We start from the raw sequence: 18,576 nt of genomic DNA, 5'->3' as shown, positions 1-18,576 counted from the left end.
CAAAGTTAAGCACAATAATGAAAATGTAAGACAACTAAAAGAGAAAGAGTTACAAGACTAAGTTGTCTTTTGAACTTTGAAAGCACGAGCATAGAGTATCAAACAAGAGTACAAGCACTTAAGAAGAGAGAATAATAGAGTTTCGACGTGTGCATATTTTTTAAAAAAACAATAGTGATCTGGGGAGAGTATCTGGCGATGACATGGAGAATATCTGATGAGGGCGTGGATAAAGGATAAAGAGATATGGAAGAGCTAATAAAACCGCATAGAAGATCCCGATCTCTTGGGTGTTCATAATAAATGTAAGAGGGAGCCGACCTCTTTAGAGGGGGAGCACATTCCTCAGCGCAATATCTGAGGTTTTCTGACGTTCGTCTAATATCCCGACCTCTTACCGCGATCCTAGCAAAATCTCAGTGAATACGCACATATGCTTAGTAAAGGCTCGAACCACGGGGGAAGGAAGAACTGTGGAAGATAGGTAAGATACTCGTACGAAAAGCTCCGATCTCTTCCCCTCTTGGTTTCAATACTCTCGTCCCCAACAAACCACCGACCTCATCAAGAGGTCGGCATGTACCTTGATATTTAAGATGAGCTCTTCGTAGTTTCGATCTATTAAATATGATTCTCCGTAATAATCTCAATAATCTCATTATGAGGTCGGCACCTGATAAGGTATCTAGGCCGACCTCTTCCTCACCTCGGTCTATATAATCCAATCCCTCATGATCGCCTTCGCGTCAAACTGACTCCATATATTGACCTCATTATGAGGTCAGCGTGTGCTGTAATACCTAAACCGAGCTCTCCTTAGCTGAGATCTATAGACCTCTCTGTCACAGTACTCTTAACAACATACGAACATCATCTGCCGACCTCATTATGAGGTCAACATGAGTCATAATACTCAGAACGATGGTATATAAACCCCGCCCTTTCACAACAAAGCTTAGCAAAGTACAGATATCATATACCAACCTCAGGACCTGGTCCCGGTATCACATACCGACCTCATGAATTGATCATTACCTCAGGAATTTACCTCGGGACCTGAGCCTAGAATCGCACCAGAAGCTTAGTCAGCCGTTTCAGACAGCTCAGTAATTCATATGAGATCTCGACTAGCGCTTAGTTTCATGAACAAATACGTCCCAAGAGTTCGGCAAGTCACTTCCTTCAGCTATGGCGCACATAGAGAGCTCGGGTGCATACCCAGCTCAGCTCATCAACCCATATAAGCTCGCAGCATACATGCACATCCCGGCCACTCATATAAATCAGCCATTACCGACCTCAAGTAGCTGGATAGATGTCAACGGATCATCACATTGACCTTTTCATCGAGCTTAGCAACTTATCTAGAAGGATTAGGATAGGGACCAAGTACCCCTACTTGGTCCCGGACAATCCTAGCCGTCGAAGGAAGATAACTGACATTGTTAAGCCATTAGATGCTTGGATTTTGTCAGAGATCGGTCCGCTGATCTCGCCTCCACAACCAATTGCAAACAAGGAGATCCGAGGATACCGCTCTCGCTACCTCTATATAAACTCCGCAGGTATGACAATGAACCATCTTGAATTCTCTACACACACTATTACTTCCAATTTCTCTATTTCTGACTTGAGCGTCGGAGTGGCCACGTCAGGAATCCCCGACGCCTTGTTAATCCGTGCGTTCAGCTCTTGCTTCTCCAGGTCCTTCTCGTTGACGGGTGACCCAAGGTTGACGTAACATTTTATTGTCTGGTGGCGTGACTATTGTCGGCATCGAGCCGAAACAATAGCCTCAAGCTTCCTTTTATAGAACTATGTCGATGCTAACATAGAACTATTCCAGACAACTAGAAGTCCTTCCATTCACTTGGAGTATGCCGACATGGATATAAATTTTATCTCCGTTGATAATATTTTAGTGGACTTTAGTCACATGGACTTCTTTCGGATGCCTAGAGCATGGTCAAATGCCTATCTTGATTGCCTCCTCTATATGGTTAGATCATGTTGTCATTGTTCGCTTGGAAACTGCTCCAGTTGCCAAGACCGTCGAGGTCACCCGCACCTCTCTATGGTTGCATGCAAGTTCTCAACTTCGCCAATCAAATTTTATCCACAATCAGTCGCCCAGATCTCATCTGATCGCCTAAAACCATCAAGTAGCTTCCTACATCATAGAATTAGAAAGAAATAGTAGTAGTAGTTTAAGTAGGTTTCGAACAACTCTCGTTGCTTGAAACCTTACTTACCTTTGCCTGGTACCTTAAGGATTTTGCTAGATGTTTAGCTCCCAGGTAACCTATCCAGACTTTTACTACCAAGTCTTCAGCTCCCAGCTGACTTCCATAGACTTCACCTAGTTCCTAACTAGGTTTATCTTTCCTAATTCTCAATCAAGTCTTCCTTGCCTAATCCCACTAGAGCTTTCCGTGCCTAGTTCCCAATCAGATTTTTCTTACCTAGTCCCACTAGGGCTTTCGGTTGTTTTGTTCCTAACTAGATTTTTCGTTAGCTAGTCCCATTAGATCTTAGCTTGGTTCCTAATTAGGGGTGGCAATTTTCCCCGCGGGTTCGGGGCCCCGCGGGGAAAACCCGAAATGGGGATGGATTTGGGGAGTTTTTTCGGGTATGGGTTCGGGTTCGGGGTTTTTTTCGGGTATGGGTTCGGGTTCGGGGCGGGTATGGGAATACTATCCCCATCCCCGAACCCGCCCCGATTCTTTAAAAAACACTTGTTGTTTCGGGTCGGGGTTCGGGTTCGCGGATGGGGAATTTGTGGTCTTCAATGATCTTGAGGCTTGTTTCACAAAACACTTGTTGTTGTTTCTTGAGAGTCGGGGATAGGGGCGGGGATGGGGATTTAATCCCCGCGGGTTCGGGGATGGGATTCCCCGAACCCACGGGTTCGGGGATGGGGTCGGGGATGGGGGCGGAGATGTAATTCGGGGGCGGGGATGGGAATGACAAACCCGCCCCCGCCCCGCCCCATTGCCACCCTTATTCCTAATCAGGATTTTATCACTTGTCAAAATACCTACACCTACAAACTCAACTCGCCAGATCACAAATAAGTTAAAATTTAAATTTAGTAATATATCAAAGCATAAGCTCGATGTGGTGCTTCCATCACCAATAAAAGTGTTGCTGAAACTTACTCTCCAAATTTGAAAGAAACTATTAGACTATTCATAGAGGGTTGCTTGCCAAATATGTTAGACCTTTCGAGATTGTGGAGAAGGTTGATAATACGGCTTATAGGTTAACGAAATTAAGCTTCTTGAAAGGCTAACGGTTCACTCTTCATTCCATGTAAGCTTCTTGAAGAGGTTCCATGAGGATGAAACAAATCCCTCAAGAAGCAATGCCAAGATTTAGCATAAGGATTTGGATGTTTCTCCTTTGATCTATCAAGCCTTTTGGGCATGTGAACAAGGCATGCCAAGTACTAGCAAGAATTGGGCAGCGTGTAGAGCTATCTAGGCACAAATCGAGCAAGAGGCAATTTAGGATTTTTTTTTTTTTTTTTATAGATCAAACGCGAGGATTTGATGTGCTGAGTTTGAGTATTTAGCCAAGCACATTGCAAGGAATGTGAGTCAAGGCATGTGTTGAGTGCATGCAATGACATATGACGGATTTCAGTAACGAGGAGGTTGTTTTGCCAAGCACAAGACATGCAGGTTTATATTGGCAGTGAGGCTAAAGAAAGCAGTGAAAATGATGTGGTAAATAGAATTGGTACATCTGGAAAAGTAAGCTGGAAAAACAACTAATAATTATTTTGTGATGGTCGTCTATGCTTTATAAATCAGCGCAAGGTTGGACAGTGGAAAGAGTGTCCATGGGGGTCTCATTGTAAACCCGTTACATGCAAATGGGCTGCCCCACATACTGCCAATTGGGTTACCAGCACAAGCATTTGTAGGCTGTGCCACATGCACATTTGTACTTGTTGACCAATCTTAGTCTCGTTTGTTTTTTTTTTTTTTTTTTCTAGCTGTTTGTTTGCGCTGAACCCACGTTATCAAGCGTTGTCACCGCCCGTGGGCTCACGTCCTGAAGAGTTCCATTCCGGCAAAATTAGATAATTACATGAAATGCAAATTAAAAAGAATCTGACGTGTGATGCTGGTTCCTCGAACAGCAAGAATTGCATTTGACAGGAGGGGAGGGGAGGGGAGGTGAGGAAAAGAAAAGCATTTTCTATGAAAAAATTACAATTGCAACTGTTTGCATTGATTGTTTGATCCATGGTGCAACTTCAAATGGGTGAATCAAACGCCAGTTGATCATGTTGGCGGTTCATAACTTCTCTAGCTCTTGCACTCCTGTACTGTAACCGTTGGTGCAATGCCTCCGACATTTGATCAAAAAATTCAGCATCCCATCGCTGAATCAACGAAGGATCTTCTGCAAAACATACATATATTGACGTAACTGCACTTTCAACAACTACTACAGCCAGTCCTACCTGTGGAAATAATCAACCAAAAAATGGTTAACAATAAATAAAGACAAGACACGAGGTGGTAACTCACCAACACAATCAGTCACTCACTCACCAAAATCATTCCCATCAAAATAGCAGTTGAGCCAACCATAATTACTTTATCACTCCTTTTAAACCATGTCCAAACCCCAGTACATGTTCCAGTAATCATCCCGCCCAAAATGATGCTCATCAGAAGAACTGCACCTGAACAATCATATGCAACAAGTGCTTCAATGCCGGTGGATTGGAATAACTCCCAGGCATCTCTAGCTGAGCTGTTGAAGCCTTTACCATTAACTGCTATCTATATAAAGATAGGACAAAAAACCACCAATGTTTAAGATGACAATGGAACTATTTGTTGGCATCTTCGACAAACAGTCAGAAACATCTGTAATCATATATATGGCAGAAGAGAATCCATAAGTCAACTTCAAGTTTTATAGAAGGGTAATCAGAGCCAAGGCAGCATGGCTGAATAACCAAATTAAACTCAAGCATCCCAGTGATGCAATTGCAGGAGAAATCCTTAGGAAAATACTCAAGTGTATGCTGTAAGATAGTAGACTCCGAGGGACCGGCTTACTCGGAGTAAATTCGGAGACCCTCCTTTTTTTTCTCCAAGCAAACAAATCACTAAGGTAAGCAAAAATAAAAAATACATGGAAATGACTTGAGCAGGTACAGTAGCACACTGAAATCAGATGTGTAAGGTCAGTTGCAAGCATTCTACCTGAAAGCTCTTCTATCCATCATGTGGTATATAATAAATGAATGGACTACCCTTCATTAAGTAGGAAAGTCAGTAACCTAACTTATTATAAGAAAAATCTCAGATTAACTAGCTGCAACTAACCTCAACATAGGCATATTTGTTGAAGAAACGAACTAGAGTCTCCACAAGGTGAAATAAGAAATCAACACAGCAGAGAAGGCACTCATTACTTCCAATCTTCGATCGAACTCCCCGGATCTGGACATTCGAACAAACATAAATCAAGAAATTATTTGAAATTGAAAACCATCAAAGATATTTCTTTAGTAACAAATTGCCATGAATATTGAAAACAACTATGTAGTTTATCAAGCCTAGAATGTAACCTCCCACCGCAGTGCTCGGATGGCTGCTGTAAAAAGTGATCCATAACAAATGCTACCAAAAGAAGTTGTCACTGCATAACGTAGTGACTTCAAAACTGGATTTAGAGGCATTGATGGTGCACTTCGACTACCATTAATGAGAACAAGGAACACCATGCCAGATACTATCACATGGACTGTATTGCAAAATACAGCACCTATCCAAAATAAGCTGACAGCAAAAATCTACAAATACAGAGGCACAGGAAGATTTTATAAGTTCTTGAACATTTGATTGATTGGACATTTCATTCTTTGGAAGTAGCAAACTTGCCAGCTCACCAAAAGGAGCCACCAGCGTGCACTGTCATCCATGTTTGATGCAATAACCCCCGAGATGCCAAATGACCATAACCCCATCCAACAAAGCATAATTGCAACAAAAGCATAGGCTACTCGCATAACTTCAGGAAGGTTCCAGAGCATCTTCACAGCCTTTTGCAGCACTAGCATTGTGAAAGGAAACCTAAAGAAGAATGTTGAAGTTGTCTAAAGACATCATAAACAAGAATATACAACACACAAATAATATATTATATAATATATATTAAAATCTCTGCAGAATGTGTAACCATGAAAAGGATTAGTCAAAATTATTAGCTTATAATAGTGTGAACAACCTCAACCAAATACACCAACATTCATTTTATCCACTAAATGGGTGGGTGAAAACCACATACTTGGCACTGGTACATATATCCATCAGATTTAATGCATCATGAAATTGACATTCCAAAAGCTCAAAACAAACAACAAAGATCATCACAAAAATTAGAGAAACAAACTACCAAAAGAACTTAAGACATAAAGCAAGTATTTGATGGATTCTTCACCATAACAATCAATGCAAAACTGTATTCATTAAAAGAACAGAAATGTATATACATGGAGAGAGAGAGAGATGAGGGCATGAAAATTGTAATAAATCATATATGCAACTTTCCATAATAAAAAAGGGGGAAACAATTGGATGATACACTGTGAACGTCTGACTTGCATCATCAGCATTGCAACATGCAGCCACCTAAGTATTGAGCTACTTTGCTTCCTAAATTTCCAAAGGCCTTATTTGGAAAACATATAATATTACAAAACAAATATAAAATAGTATGCTCAACAGTGTTGTATGTGATTCAGATGAGATGTCCAAATTGTTCTAAGCATAATCAGAGGGTTCACACTGAAAGAAAGGGCACTCAGTCAATAAAGCTCTTTCCAATGCACAATCTATGGAAATCCAGAAAATGATTCTTCTCCCTGAATAGAAGAAAACATTTGTGCATAGAGGAACCCTATTCTCTCGGTCACTAGTTTAGCACTCTTGTTATTGCTACAAGGCTCACACAAAAATCACAAGAAAGTATGGAAAAAATTTGTTTTTCTAGCAAGGCTCATACCAAAAAACACGAGAAAGTATGAATACTACTAGTTTGAACATTTCAGCAAGTCAAATGGTGTTCCAATACATTTAAGTGAGGAACTTCAAAGATACTGGTTAGTTAATTATTGTGCCAAGTCCATTGTATCATGGCACCAGCTCCATATTCTTTGCACAGTGAATTTTGACCTAGTATCTCACACTCATCATTGAACACATCTTAATCTAATTTTTTCATCCCAAGTTTATCAAGATAATAAATGCAAACAGAAACATACACTATCATATTTTCTCCATATTATTTTCCACACACTACTAGTCATGCAATAAAATTGAATTTACAATGTCAGCCCTGAAAGGAGTACAAAAACCAAGGGGTGTATTAATCATTGTTGATATTGTTTGCTTTCCGATATAAAATATCTAGACGGTTCATGCATTGTAACTAATTAAAGAATAAACTATTTGGGACCTCAAAGAATAATTTTGATACACAATCTAGCAAAATATTTAGATATTGAATCTAAGAAAATTTAATTTGACAATTTCAATTGATTAGAAGAATTTCATAATGGAGAATGGGATACAAAAAGATGCATTTTCATGTAAAGAAAGTGATTTCTATAGCAAGGTTTAAAATCTCAACCTGTGACGAGGTTTCGATCCTGGACCAGAACGATACAATTTTGGTATCGTGCTGTGCCAGTATAGTTTCGGTATTTTTTTTTAGATTTTAAATATAAATGTATATTAATTGTATTAATCTTTGAGTATTAAATATGCTTTATATGTTGAGATATTGAATTCATATTTCAATATTATCTTATAAGATAATGCCTATTAAATTGTTATAAAAATTATTTTAAAAATAAAATTTTTTAAAATTCAAATTTAAATTTAAAATTATAAAATCATTTGAAAGGTTAAAAATAATTATAAAATTATTTGAAAATCTTAAATTATTTTTTTGAATGTATTTGTAAATTTTTGATTTTAAAAAATTTATTTGAAATGTTTAAGAATTATATTCTTTAAATTTTGAGATTATTTTAAATTTATATTTAATTTTCAAATTATTTTTAAAAATTAAATTATTTATAAAATATTTATTTTAATATTTTATAACTATTAATAATAGTTTATTTTTTAAAAATAAAAAAATAACTAAATTAAAAAATTAAAAAAATCATGGCTACGATAACCCGTGGAGACAGTCGCGGCACCGCGGCTCTTGCGGAGGGTTTTAGGAATATATAAAATTTTATTAAAATTTTAAATAAATTTTTATATATTTTAATGGGATAATTTGATTAGAATTTTAGGTTATTTAAGTTAGAGGTTGATTGGATTCATTAAAAAATAATAACATAATTAAGAGATAAATAAATAAAAAATTATAATATATTCTTAAAATTAAAATAAATAAAATATATAATTAATTAGATAATTTTATTAGGATTTAATTAAGCCTCTTTGAATTATCCCAATCTTAGTTAGAAGTTATTTGAGTTAATCAGTTCAGTTTTAATTTAAAAAAGAGTTCGTTTTCCTGACACAACGCGTGACCTCGGCACGGCCGTGAGGTCGCACGATCCCTCTGATGCGGCTCGGGGGTCACGCAACCCCTCTAGCGCGGCCACTGGGGTCACGCAACCCCTCCGACGTGGCTGCGGGGTCTCGCGCTCTGACACAGTAGCTGGGTTCGCTTGACCACTCCGGCGCAGTTGTCGAAGGGGACGTGCGACCCCTCCTGCGCGGTCACTAGGTCATGTGATGCCTTCGTGGCTACAGCTAGGCCTAGTGTCAGTGCCAGTCTGTAGGTAGAACAAAATATTTCATCCATTTTGACCGACTCGGCATGATATTTCAATCCCTGTTCTATTATCACTTTAGATGGATACACAAGCATATTGACTCTAATATCCAGTTTCTATATAAGAACTCCCAACCCAATGAAAGCTGATGTATATACACACTTACTATTGCATTATTGTCTTTTCAAAAGAACTATATTTAATAAGAGTCCACTATGCATGGGGGAACTCCTAAGTTTTTCCTTTGATCTATTATTGGATATCTACTAAACCAACTATTACTTATTAAAACACAAGCCTTAAAATGATTGGAACTGATCCATAATTACTTATTGAAACACAAACCTTAAGATAAGATCTTTAACCATTGAACAGATGTTGCCTAATTTATTTTAGAAACCAAAACAAAAAACAAAAAAAGGTCATTATGTTGGATCCATATATTTCTATAGTCATTTCATTATATGTAAATGTTCAACTTGTCTCAAGAGGTTGACAGAAGATCTATAAAAAGTCATTTCACTATTATGTTTAGGGTAATTTATATCAATGGAAAACTCAATCCCACATATACATCGAAGAGGGGAAAACTCAATCTCACATATGTGTGGAAGAGTGGTGCATCAATTGAAAAGGCACAAAGTTTGAAATAAATACAGAAAAATAGTGGCAAAGTAATCTTATTTAAAGAACAAAAAAGGAAATTCAAAGTAGTAATACGAAGAAATGATTCAAAGTTGGCATATGATTTCTTTCCTTGGATGTTATTTGCTGGGATTTCTTGTCCATAATTTTTATCGAGACCCATGGAAAATAGTATATTAACCAAATACATTCCAAAACTAAACGAATACAAGATTATGATGCCAACAGACTGTTTTCTTCACACTTGATGTTATTTATTAGGACTATTTATTATGACCTGATCCACTGACCTTAATCAAATGGCCATCATATCTCAAAATCCTAGTTATTTAATTCACACTCCACAAAGCTCCTAGTCATTATTCACATATTCTCAATATTCAAATTTTTTCCCTCCAATCAATCACGCATATAAATTAGCTAAATAGTTGCTCTCAAGTTGTCTACCAAGATTTTTCAATATACATATTCTCTAAGATTGGGGGCATAGTACCATGGATTACACCTTTCAAAGAGTTTTCATGCACTAATGAATGATGCTAACACATGTTGCTTGTTAAATTTCTCATGTTCAATCTTCCTGTATTCTAGGAGTTCTCAAGTCTGATATTAGTTCCTAGAAAACCAAATAAAATTCATCTTTTAAATAAAATTTATTTTAAAATTTTCACACAATGTCTTGATTGGCTATCTTTTCCAACTTTAAAGTAAAGATCACAAAAATATATGAATTATGAAACGATAAGAAAAAGCATAAGTGGACGATACTACTATGGAGTCTATACTTTCATTGAAAGATAAATTCATAATAGTAATTTTGATCATTTTAAGATAATAAATCTTATATATATATATATGTGTGTGTGTGATGACTATATAATTCCCGGTGCACGAAACTTTCACCAATATAGCGCCCTAGGGAAAGGTCAGACCACATTAAATTTATTGTACGCAACCATCCTATATTGCAAGAAGTTATTTTTGCAAAAGAAAAGAAGTTATTTTTGCAATTTAAACCTATGACCACAAGGTCATACGACAACAATTTTACTATTGCGCCAAGGCTCCCCTCCATAATACATTAATTCAAAAACAAAAAAATCAAAGAAATTCAAAGTTAAAAGATCACTAAGAAGATAAGTGGAAATCTAATATCAGTGAAGGTATTAATTAATCAAACACCTCCCATGTTTATTGTGATATCTAGAGAGATCAAAACAAGTTTAAGGAAGAAAAAAATAAAGAAAGAAGAGTTAATAGTATGTTAGTTTAGGAATATCTTTTCATAACAAATGCTATAAATAAAATAATAGATCTACAATAATAATCAGTGGCAAAGTTGTAACACATCAATTTGAAGGAATTATAAAAATATAAATAAAAAATGAAAAAAGATGGGAGATGCAAGCAATTACCATTAACTTTATACAAGGATTTACATGAAATGAGAGATATTTTAAAAAGTTACTCTCTGCCACATCAAATACCAATCAAACACAAAATTAAATGAAGGGATATTAGAGATCAAGTAAATATAGAGAGATTGTAAACCTAAAGTGCAAAGCTATCTACAAATGTAATGCAACATAAATGCAATTCTATGAATTGCATTTCATGGTCTACAAAATAGAAGACTCAATAAATATGCAACCAATAATTGATTACTTCCTGTATTAGCTAGAAGTAATCAATGAAAGCTATCAAAATTCAATTAAATACATGTTATTATATGGGAATTTTATAAATTTGATTAAAAATTAAAATTTAATGTTACTAATTTTATCCTTCTTAAATTTTGTATTTTAAGTATTTTTTCAAAATTTTAGACTACGAACTAAGTTTAAATTAAACCACTATTTTGAGCTTTGGGGTTCGAGTTCGACTTAGATTAAGGTTAAGGTTAGATGGAGCCCATTAAATAAATATGGTGATTAAGGATTAGGTGAAGTTTATCAAATAGACATGATGGTGATTATGTTCGTGTGGGTTCAAAGTGAGCTCAATCTAGGTTCATTTTAACCAATTTAGGACATGTGTGTCATTTCACGCGGTGTTGCACCGTTTCACACTCGTGTGTGCTACTCATCTTTGATAGTAGTTGCCAAAAAGCATTTGACCATTCCCACACCTCCAACAACTCTCTCTCTCACACACATAAATAATCTATCTGGGTCTCTCCCTCTTGTTTCTATTCTGTGTCGCTGTCACTCGAAATCAAGGCTTCGTCCCCCTTGTTTTCCCTCTTCCTTTCATGTTCTTTTGCACCTGCGCACACACACCCCTATGTCGCCACCACCTTCTCCCGACCCATTTTTCTCTCTTTTACTACTTTCTTTTCCGAGAGTACCCTCTCCAACAAGGATAGTGATGAGAAGCCTAGCTTTCTCTCCTTAGCACTCACATTTGCCTCGTTCCCCTTCTTATCTCATTTCTAAATTTGGAACAAATTTGTTGGCTTTCTTCATATTAAAAAAGTATCTCTTTAGGTACATATTGTATAAACACTCAAAGTGAACCAACTATCATTGAAAATAAATACTAAGATCTCTAAGCCTACCCTTTTATCATAGCATCTAACTCTCGTAGACATGTGGTAGCACAGATGGCACATAGTCAACATTTATTTGTGTAAAGACGTTATATCATTGATTATCTTCAGGGTAGGCTTTAACCAACATGTTAGATGAGATTGTTCATAATCTCATAATCCAGCTCTAATGATCCACTTCTTAGTATATTTGTGAATTATGATTAGGAGGTGGTAATTAAAAATAAATTAATTTATGATAAAAGATGGTGAAAATTAAGTGGAGCTATTTATCATAATATATGGTTATAATTAAATAAATTTTACTTGTGGAGAATAAATGATAATAATTAAGAATAATGGTGGCAACTATGTGGCATAAAGATAAGAGCTGATTTTATATTAAAATTAAAAAAAACCCAAGTTGAAACTCTAGTATTGTAATGAGAATTATGACTTATCTAAATTTTTGAACTTTTAATTAAAATCAAGTTTACCGACTTAGTAATTTGTGTTTTCCTCAAACTTTGAGACCAAGTATTTATTTTGAAGTCTTGGTTTCTCAGCTAATGTATAGAGATGCTTAAAGATTCTCGACGTGATGGAAATTTGATTTTGCTTTCCTTGTTTTACTTTTTATTTTGCTCATTTAACTTTATTATTGTATATTCTCACTGTACTTTCTTAAACAAAAGAAAGAATATATGTTTTGTTAAATACCTCCTATTGCCATTTATTATCATTATAGTTCTTGGTTACTCTTTTATCATATCATCACCAAGTGCTCTACCTCTTGGTAAATGGAATTACAACCCTAAGTCATGATATTTATAATTAGACTTTTTTTACATTTAACTTATCAATGGACTAAATTGATTGCAGTTTTATGAAAAACTTTTAAATTCCATAATGAACTTAATAGTCTGACATTTAAGATATAGTACAAATAGTAATTTCTGATAAGCTATTTAGACTAAGGATGAAGAAAACATAGGTGAGCAAAAGGTACTTGTAGAACACATTCTACCTATCTATATATAATTAAGATAGCTTTTGATTGGGTAACTATCTTGTTTAGAGAGTCATACAATGTTTGACCGAGTCCATTTAGTTATATGGTATATTTCTCTTAGAATATGGAGCCTTTGAAAAGGACCCAATCTCCCAATGATAATTATCATGAGTTTAATAATTTTTCTCTTTTCAGCAGTTTTTGTCCCTTGTGAGATCTGGTTCCTGGAATGCAGTGACTAAATCATTCAACAATGTGTATGAAATGGCATTTCTATATATATATATATATATATAGAACACATAGATAGATAGATAGATATAAATATCTGAAATTCTTTTTTTCTACCTGAAGCTCTAAGAAGTAGGAGTTGGAAAATAATAACCACCACCAAATATTTGTCCCAGTAAGTGGAATCAGCTATATAGATCCTCCTATGCAATTGAGCTCAATCTTTTATTATATTCTCATCAAAAATTTAAATGAATTTTATCTTGTTTTAGCATTGTTAACCAAATCTTCTTTGGTCTCTATATTCTTTACTTAATGTGCATATTTATCATGGTTTTACATTACCTAAGTAGGGATATTTATTGGTCCCCTACATACATGAGTATACCTTCTTAAAAGCATCTCTCACAGTTTTCTCTCAAAACAACTCTAACTTTCTCTCTAATGTTCTCATTTGTTATCTTATCCATCTTCGTACGTCCACACATCTACCTTTACATCCTCATCTTTACGACTCTCATCTTCATCTTCTGCTCATGTGTTTGATTCATAAATATATTCAGCTCCATATAACATAGTAAATCTAACCATTATTTTGTAAAACTTTCCTTTAACCTTTAGAAGTATCTTACGATCACAAAAAATGTCCTCCATTTTAATCATCCTACTTATATCTTTTAAAAATATTTTTATCAACCCCTCCATCATTTTGCAAAAACAATCCTAGATACTTTAAACTCTGAGTTACAAAGCTCTCAATTATAAATAACTCATCATCTCCTATCTTTTTTGACTTAAATCTTCTCCCATTGAAACTCAATCTTCCAATGGTTTGCAAGCCGTTAGATTGGGTACACCCAACGGAAGTTGAATCTTATTTTGACTTTGAAAAAAGGAAGCATTTTCTATTATCTGATATGAGAGGTGGTTACTTAAGCGGTCCTACCTTAGATATATTTAATAGTAATAGAGTTGCTGATAGTGGTGGAGTAGGTCTTCTATCATCATATAATATAAGCAATTTCAATATCGAATTAGATGATTCTAAGTATAAGGAAATGAGCTCCATATTGAACGGACTTCAGAAACAAGGTAATTATCTTGCTACATCTAATATTACTAAATTTAAATTCTATATATTTTTGTCATTACTCTACTGTCTAAAACATTTTACTTCCATCATTTTCTGTCAAGATTCAAGTTTAACATTTACTCCTTTACGTGTCTCATCAATCAAAATAATATCATTTGCAAATAACATGTACCAAGATAATGTGTTTTAGATGTGTCCAGTAAGTTCATCCATGATTAGTGTAAAAAAAATATAGAGCTAATCCTTAAAATCATTAAATGAAGTGCTTCAATTAATATGTCTAGAGTTTAACTCTTATTATTATATCCTCATGCATATCTTCAATTTTTTCAATATGTGTTACACTAGCATCTTTCTTTTTAAAATTCCCCACATAATTTGAAAAAAAAATAATGGATGCATGTTATATTTATAATTTGATTTACTATGCAAGCTTTTGTGTTTTATGATATATGGATGCATGTTGTATAATTATACAGATTAAACGATTTAATTATGTGAAAAACAGATGACCAGTGACTAAATGATTCAGATAGACAGAGAGAGACAGAGATCTGGAAATTTTATTTTATCTACTCAAGAAAGTAAAATGTGGAAAGTTGACAAAAACAATAAAAATTTCTGATTTTCTTTATTCTGCTGTGTGTGGAAAACAATTGTGCAGCAACTAAATCATTCAACAGATGTGTATACCAAACAACATGTTTACAAGTAGATGTCTAACTTGCCAAGCAACAGGTTATTGAGTTATCTTCAATGGTGTCCAGGCCCTACATTTTATGGACTTCTGGTCTATCAATGATCAATCTCAGATGCAGTAACTTATTTGATAGTATATTGTGATTAAACTCAACACACAAACCTATAAGCATACATAAGTGGTTGACTTGCTGAATGCCAACTCATCAGTTATACCTTAAATAGAGTTTCTTCAAGACCAAGGCAACTCTGGCGTTTTTATCTCTTCCATTTTGGATCTAACCAGTAGGTAAACAAAAGAAATCATACATCTTACTTAAAGGTGCAGAACAGAAGATGTAATGGTTTATCGCTCTCTAGTCATCACAAATAACTTCCAAACATAAAAGAAGAAAAGAAAAAGCATGTAAGTACTTTTCCATCAATCAATAATCTTCAAAATTATACACCAATATTACTCAAAATCAAGTGGATTAACAAGCAGGTAGAGGAAAAAAAGAAGAAGGCCTATGAGGCGTACCTCTCCAACACCGACATGACATACAGGAACTGTAGTCCAGCGCCCACGGCGAAGGCCACGCCCCAAAAGAAGTGCTTGACCCAAAAGCACAAGACACTGACCACAGCCAGATAGGTGGTAAGCCCGTGGATTGACACCTTCATCATCTGGCTCCCGTGGGTACCCAGCAGCGATAGCCACGACCACGCCAAGAGCGCACCCGCTCCGCCGGCCACCCCGTAGAACGGCCAATACGTCTCCGTGAGATCAACCTGCGCGCTCTGCTGCTGCTGCTGCTGCTGGAGGATCCCATCCCGAGTGGAGTTTCCACCGCCAGTGATATTGGTGAAGCGATCGATGTTGAATCGATCAGGCCGGCTGAAGTGATTGATGCCGAGGAGGGTCAAACCAGCGCCGAAGGCGAGAAGGTGGATAACGAAGATGACGAGCCAGAAGAGGTCCCTCCAGTGCCTCGCCTCATTCAGGGAGGGCCTGGGAGGCGGCCCGGGCGACGGGTCGCTCCCGTTACTAACGTTGCTTCGTTCGTTCTGAGAGGAATGAATTTCGAAGCATGAATCGTGCAGCCGAGAAAAGAAAAAGGGAAATTCAAATTGGGGGTACGAGAAAGCGAACCTCGTCTTCGTCCTCGTCGACGGAGGCGGAGGAGGCCAGATCGGCATCGGAGAAGGCCCGGCGCTGCGGGTCGCGGAGGCTCATGCTCGTGCTTTGGGGTTTCAAGACTAACTGCTGACTACTGCAGGAGGCGAGGCGTGAATGGGAATAAAAAGAAACCGAATCAAATCAAATCACAGGATGGACAGAACAGCCAAAAGGTAAGGAAGAGGGGTTAATCTGTCTGTTCCTATGAGGAGAAGGGAATTGAACCTGCGAATTCCTGACTGCTAGTCTTTGTCCCAGTGTTTTTACAAAAATATCCTTGCTAAAACGAGTCAATTAGCGATCGAGTGGATAATTCATTATAAATTCATACGACTTACTCATCAATTCCATAAGTTATGAATCAATTCATAAATATATTAAAAAATAAAAAATTTTAAAAATTTTAAATTTAAAATTGAAATTTTAGATTTAAATTTCGATTTAAATGGGTACCCCTATTAGTCTATTAAATTTTCTATATTAATTTTAAATTATAAAAAAATAATTTTTTTTTTAATTTATGAATCAATTCAAATTCGTCACAATGTGACACATACAAATCGCAAACTTAAACGGATCGATCCACTTGAATCTATTTTAAAATATATTGATAAAATTTTAATGTCTATTATACTTTACCCTTTGGGAGTTTGTAAAATAAAAAATTTAGAGATTCATTTGTATTTTTTATGTTTTTTAATAATCGATTAAAAAATTTTTAAAGAATCAGATTTAACTCGATGATAAAAATTAAATATCTAAATTATTTTAAAAAATTAAAAAATAAAAATAAAATACTTATAATGTTTTTTTCTCATATGCAAGTAGTAATTTCTCCACACACGAGTTGGGCACATGGTAATAAAATGAAACTATGGGACAATCTAATTTTACATGGTCGGATTAATTAGATAAAATGAGATTAACCTTTAGTTTTATAAAAGTCTTGTTTTTTTATATCTAGCATTTTGTATTGTCATAGATATTATAATTATAGCTTCAAAAAAATAAAATTTATCACTCTAACAGTTTCATATATACTGATCTCATAATTATATGTAAAGAGTACAACTGCAACATTCTTCTATTAGAGATAGCTAATCAAAAATGTAAAAAAAAATTACTAAGCAAGGAATCATATCATATCATGGACAGAGCTTAAATAGGCAGTGTAGGAGCCCAGAAAAAAAAAATAGTTCCAACCAAAAGTCATTGAATTCCAAATTTTACATGAGAAACAAATTGGGAGTTCTTTGTACTTATATTGGTCAACAAGGGCACAATAAAATATTTGAATAGGCGTGAACGTAATTAGATTTATTATTTTAGTGGGAAGAATTAAAATTAAACTAAACTATTTTGATGACATATTCGAGCAAATACTTTTTTAGTTTGATTTGAAAATAAATGAAAATATGTTTAGTTTTTCTAAGACAGAAAACAGAAAGTGAAAAATCTTATATATATTTTTAAAGTATAGAAATAGTAAAATAAAGTAAGTAAGAGATCTAACAAATAGAAGACAGAAAATATAAAGCAGAAAACATAAAGTAATAAGAGAGATTTTTTTTATGAGAAATAGTAAATAAGCAGGTAGATAGAAAGGCACTACTGAAGTAAATAACAACAGTAAATAAACAAGTAGATCTAACAAACAAGTAAACTTGTATGAGAAAATAGGTTAGAAAGAGTCTTGTTTACTTTCTTCTTCTTCTTCCAGTGAGCCTCACCTGTAAAGAACAAAAAGAAACTATGTCCCGACTATCTTCAGGTCTTATGGCTCTAGGCCTTGCCTTACACTACAAAAAAACAGGTAATTTGCGACGAATTTTTGGGACGAATAAATTTCGTCGCCAATCAGCAACGAAATTTGGGACAAGGCCCCATTTCGTCGCTAATTTGCAACAAATTTTGCGACGAAACAAATATTAGTCATGAATTTAGCAACTCAATAAATTCGTTGCTGAGTTCGTTGCAAAAAAAAAATCATCGCTAAATTTGTCGTAAATTGGCGACGAACAAGATTTTTGTCGCAAATTTGGCAACGAACAGGATTTTCGTCAATTTGGCGAATTTGGCGAAATTAGACAAACTTAGCGACGATTTTTTTTTCGCAAAAAAAAACCTACAATTTTAATTATCCCACGGTAACTTGGCGACGAACAGAATATTCGTCGCCAATTTTGGCGATGAATTTTCCTATTCGTCGCCGAATTGGCGACGAATTTGGCGACGAAATTTTTTTTGTCGCAAAAAACCCCTAGATCCGAACAATTTTTCCTTATTCCATGCTAAGTTGGCGACGAATTGCCTATTCGTCGCCAAATTGGCGACGACCAGGATATCCGTCGCCAAATTGGCGACGAATTGGCAAATTCGTCGC

General features: G+C 35.5%; 1 protein-coding gene across 2 annotated transcripts; it reads right to left on the bottom strand.

Annotated features, from left to right (window-relative positions):
* Window positions 1–4,091: 4,091 nt before the first annotated feature.
* LOC141835332 (uncharacterized) lies at window positions 4,092–16,272 on the bottom strand. 2 transcript variants are annotated; one of them, XM_074722781.1, is made up of 7 exons: window positions 16,167–16,272; window positions 15,555–16,081; window positions 5,918–6,101; window positions 5,597–5,821; window positions 5,352–5,468; window positions 4,566–4,799; window positions 4,092–4,474 (listed from the first exon to the last, which is right to left on the bottom strand). In XM_074722781.1, exons 1-7 carry the CDS (start codon window positions 16,248–16,250, stop codon window positions 4,265–4,267), a joined length of 1,581 nt encoding a protein of 526 aa, XP_074578882.1. In that variant the 5' UTR covers window positions 16,251–16,272; the 3' UTR covers window positions 4,092–4,264. The 2 variants fall into 2 exon arrangements, with proteins under 2 accessions (XP_074578882.1, XP_074578889.1); XM_074722788.1 differs by having other exon boundaries at window positions 4,283–4,413; window positions 4,542–4,799.
* Window positions 16,273–18,576: the final 2,304 nt, after the last annotated feature.

The sequence above is a fragment of the Curcuma longa genome, chromosome 1, assembly GCF_044706935.1.
Source record: "Curcuma longa cultivar G26 ecotype Majalengka, Jawa Barat chromosome 1, ITB_CL_G26_1.1, whole genome shotgun sequence".
Lineage (NCBI taxonomy): Eukaryota > Viridiplantae > Streptophyta > Magnoliopsida > Zingiberales > Zingiberaceae > Curcuma > Curcuma longa.
Note: the sequence above shows the minus strand (reverse complement) of the source record. Positions and strands in the feature narration are given on the sequence as shown.

Bases quoted from the DNA above. Each gene is read 5' to 3' on its own strand.
- LOC141835332 (XM_074722781.1), bottom strand. From the start codon at position 16,250: ATGAGCCTCCGCGACCCGCAGCGCCGGGCCTTCTCCGATGCCGATCTG. The intron at 5,822-5,917 runs GTGAGCTGGCAA...CTGTATTTGTAG, and splicing joins CACGCTGGTGGCTCCTTTTG to ATTTTTGCTGTCAGCTTATT. The intron at 4,800-5,351 runs GTTAGTTGCAGC...ATCTTTATATAG, and splicing joins ACAAATATGCCTATGTTGAG to ATAGCAGTTAATGGTAAAGG.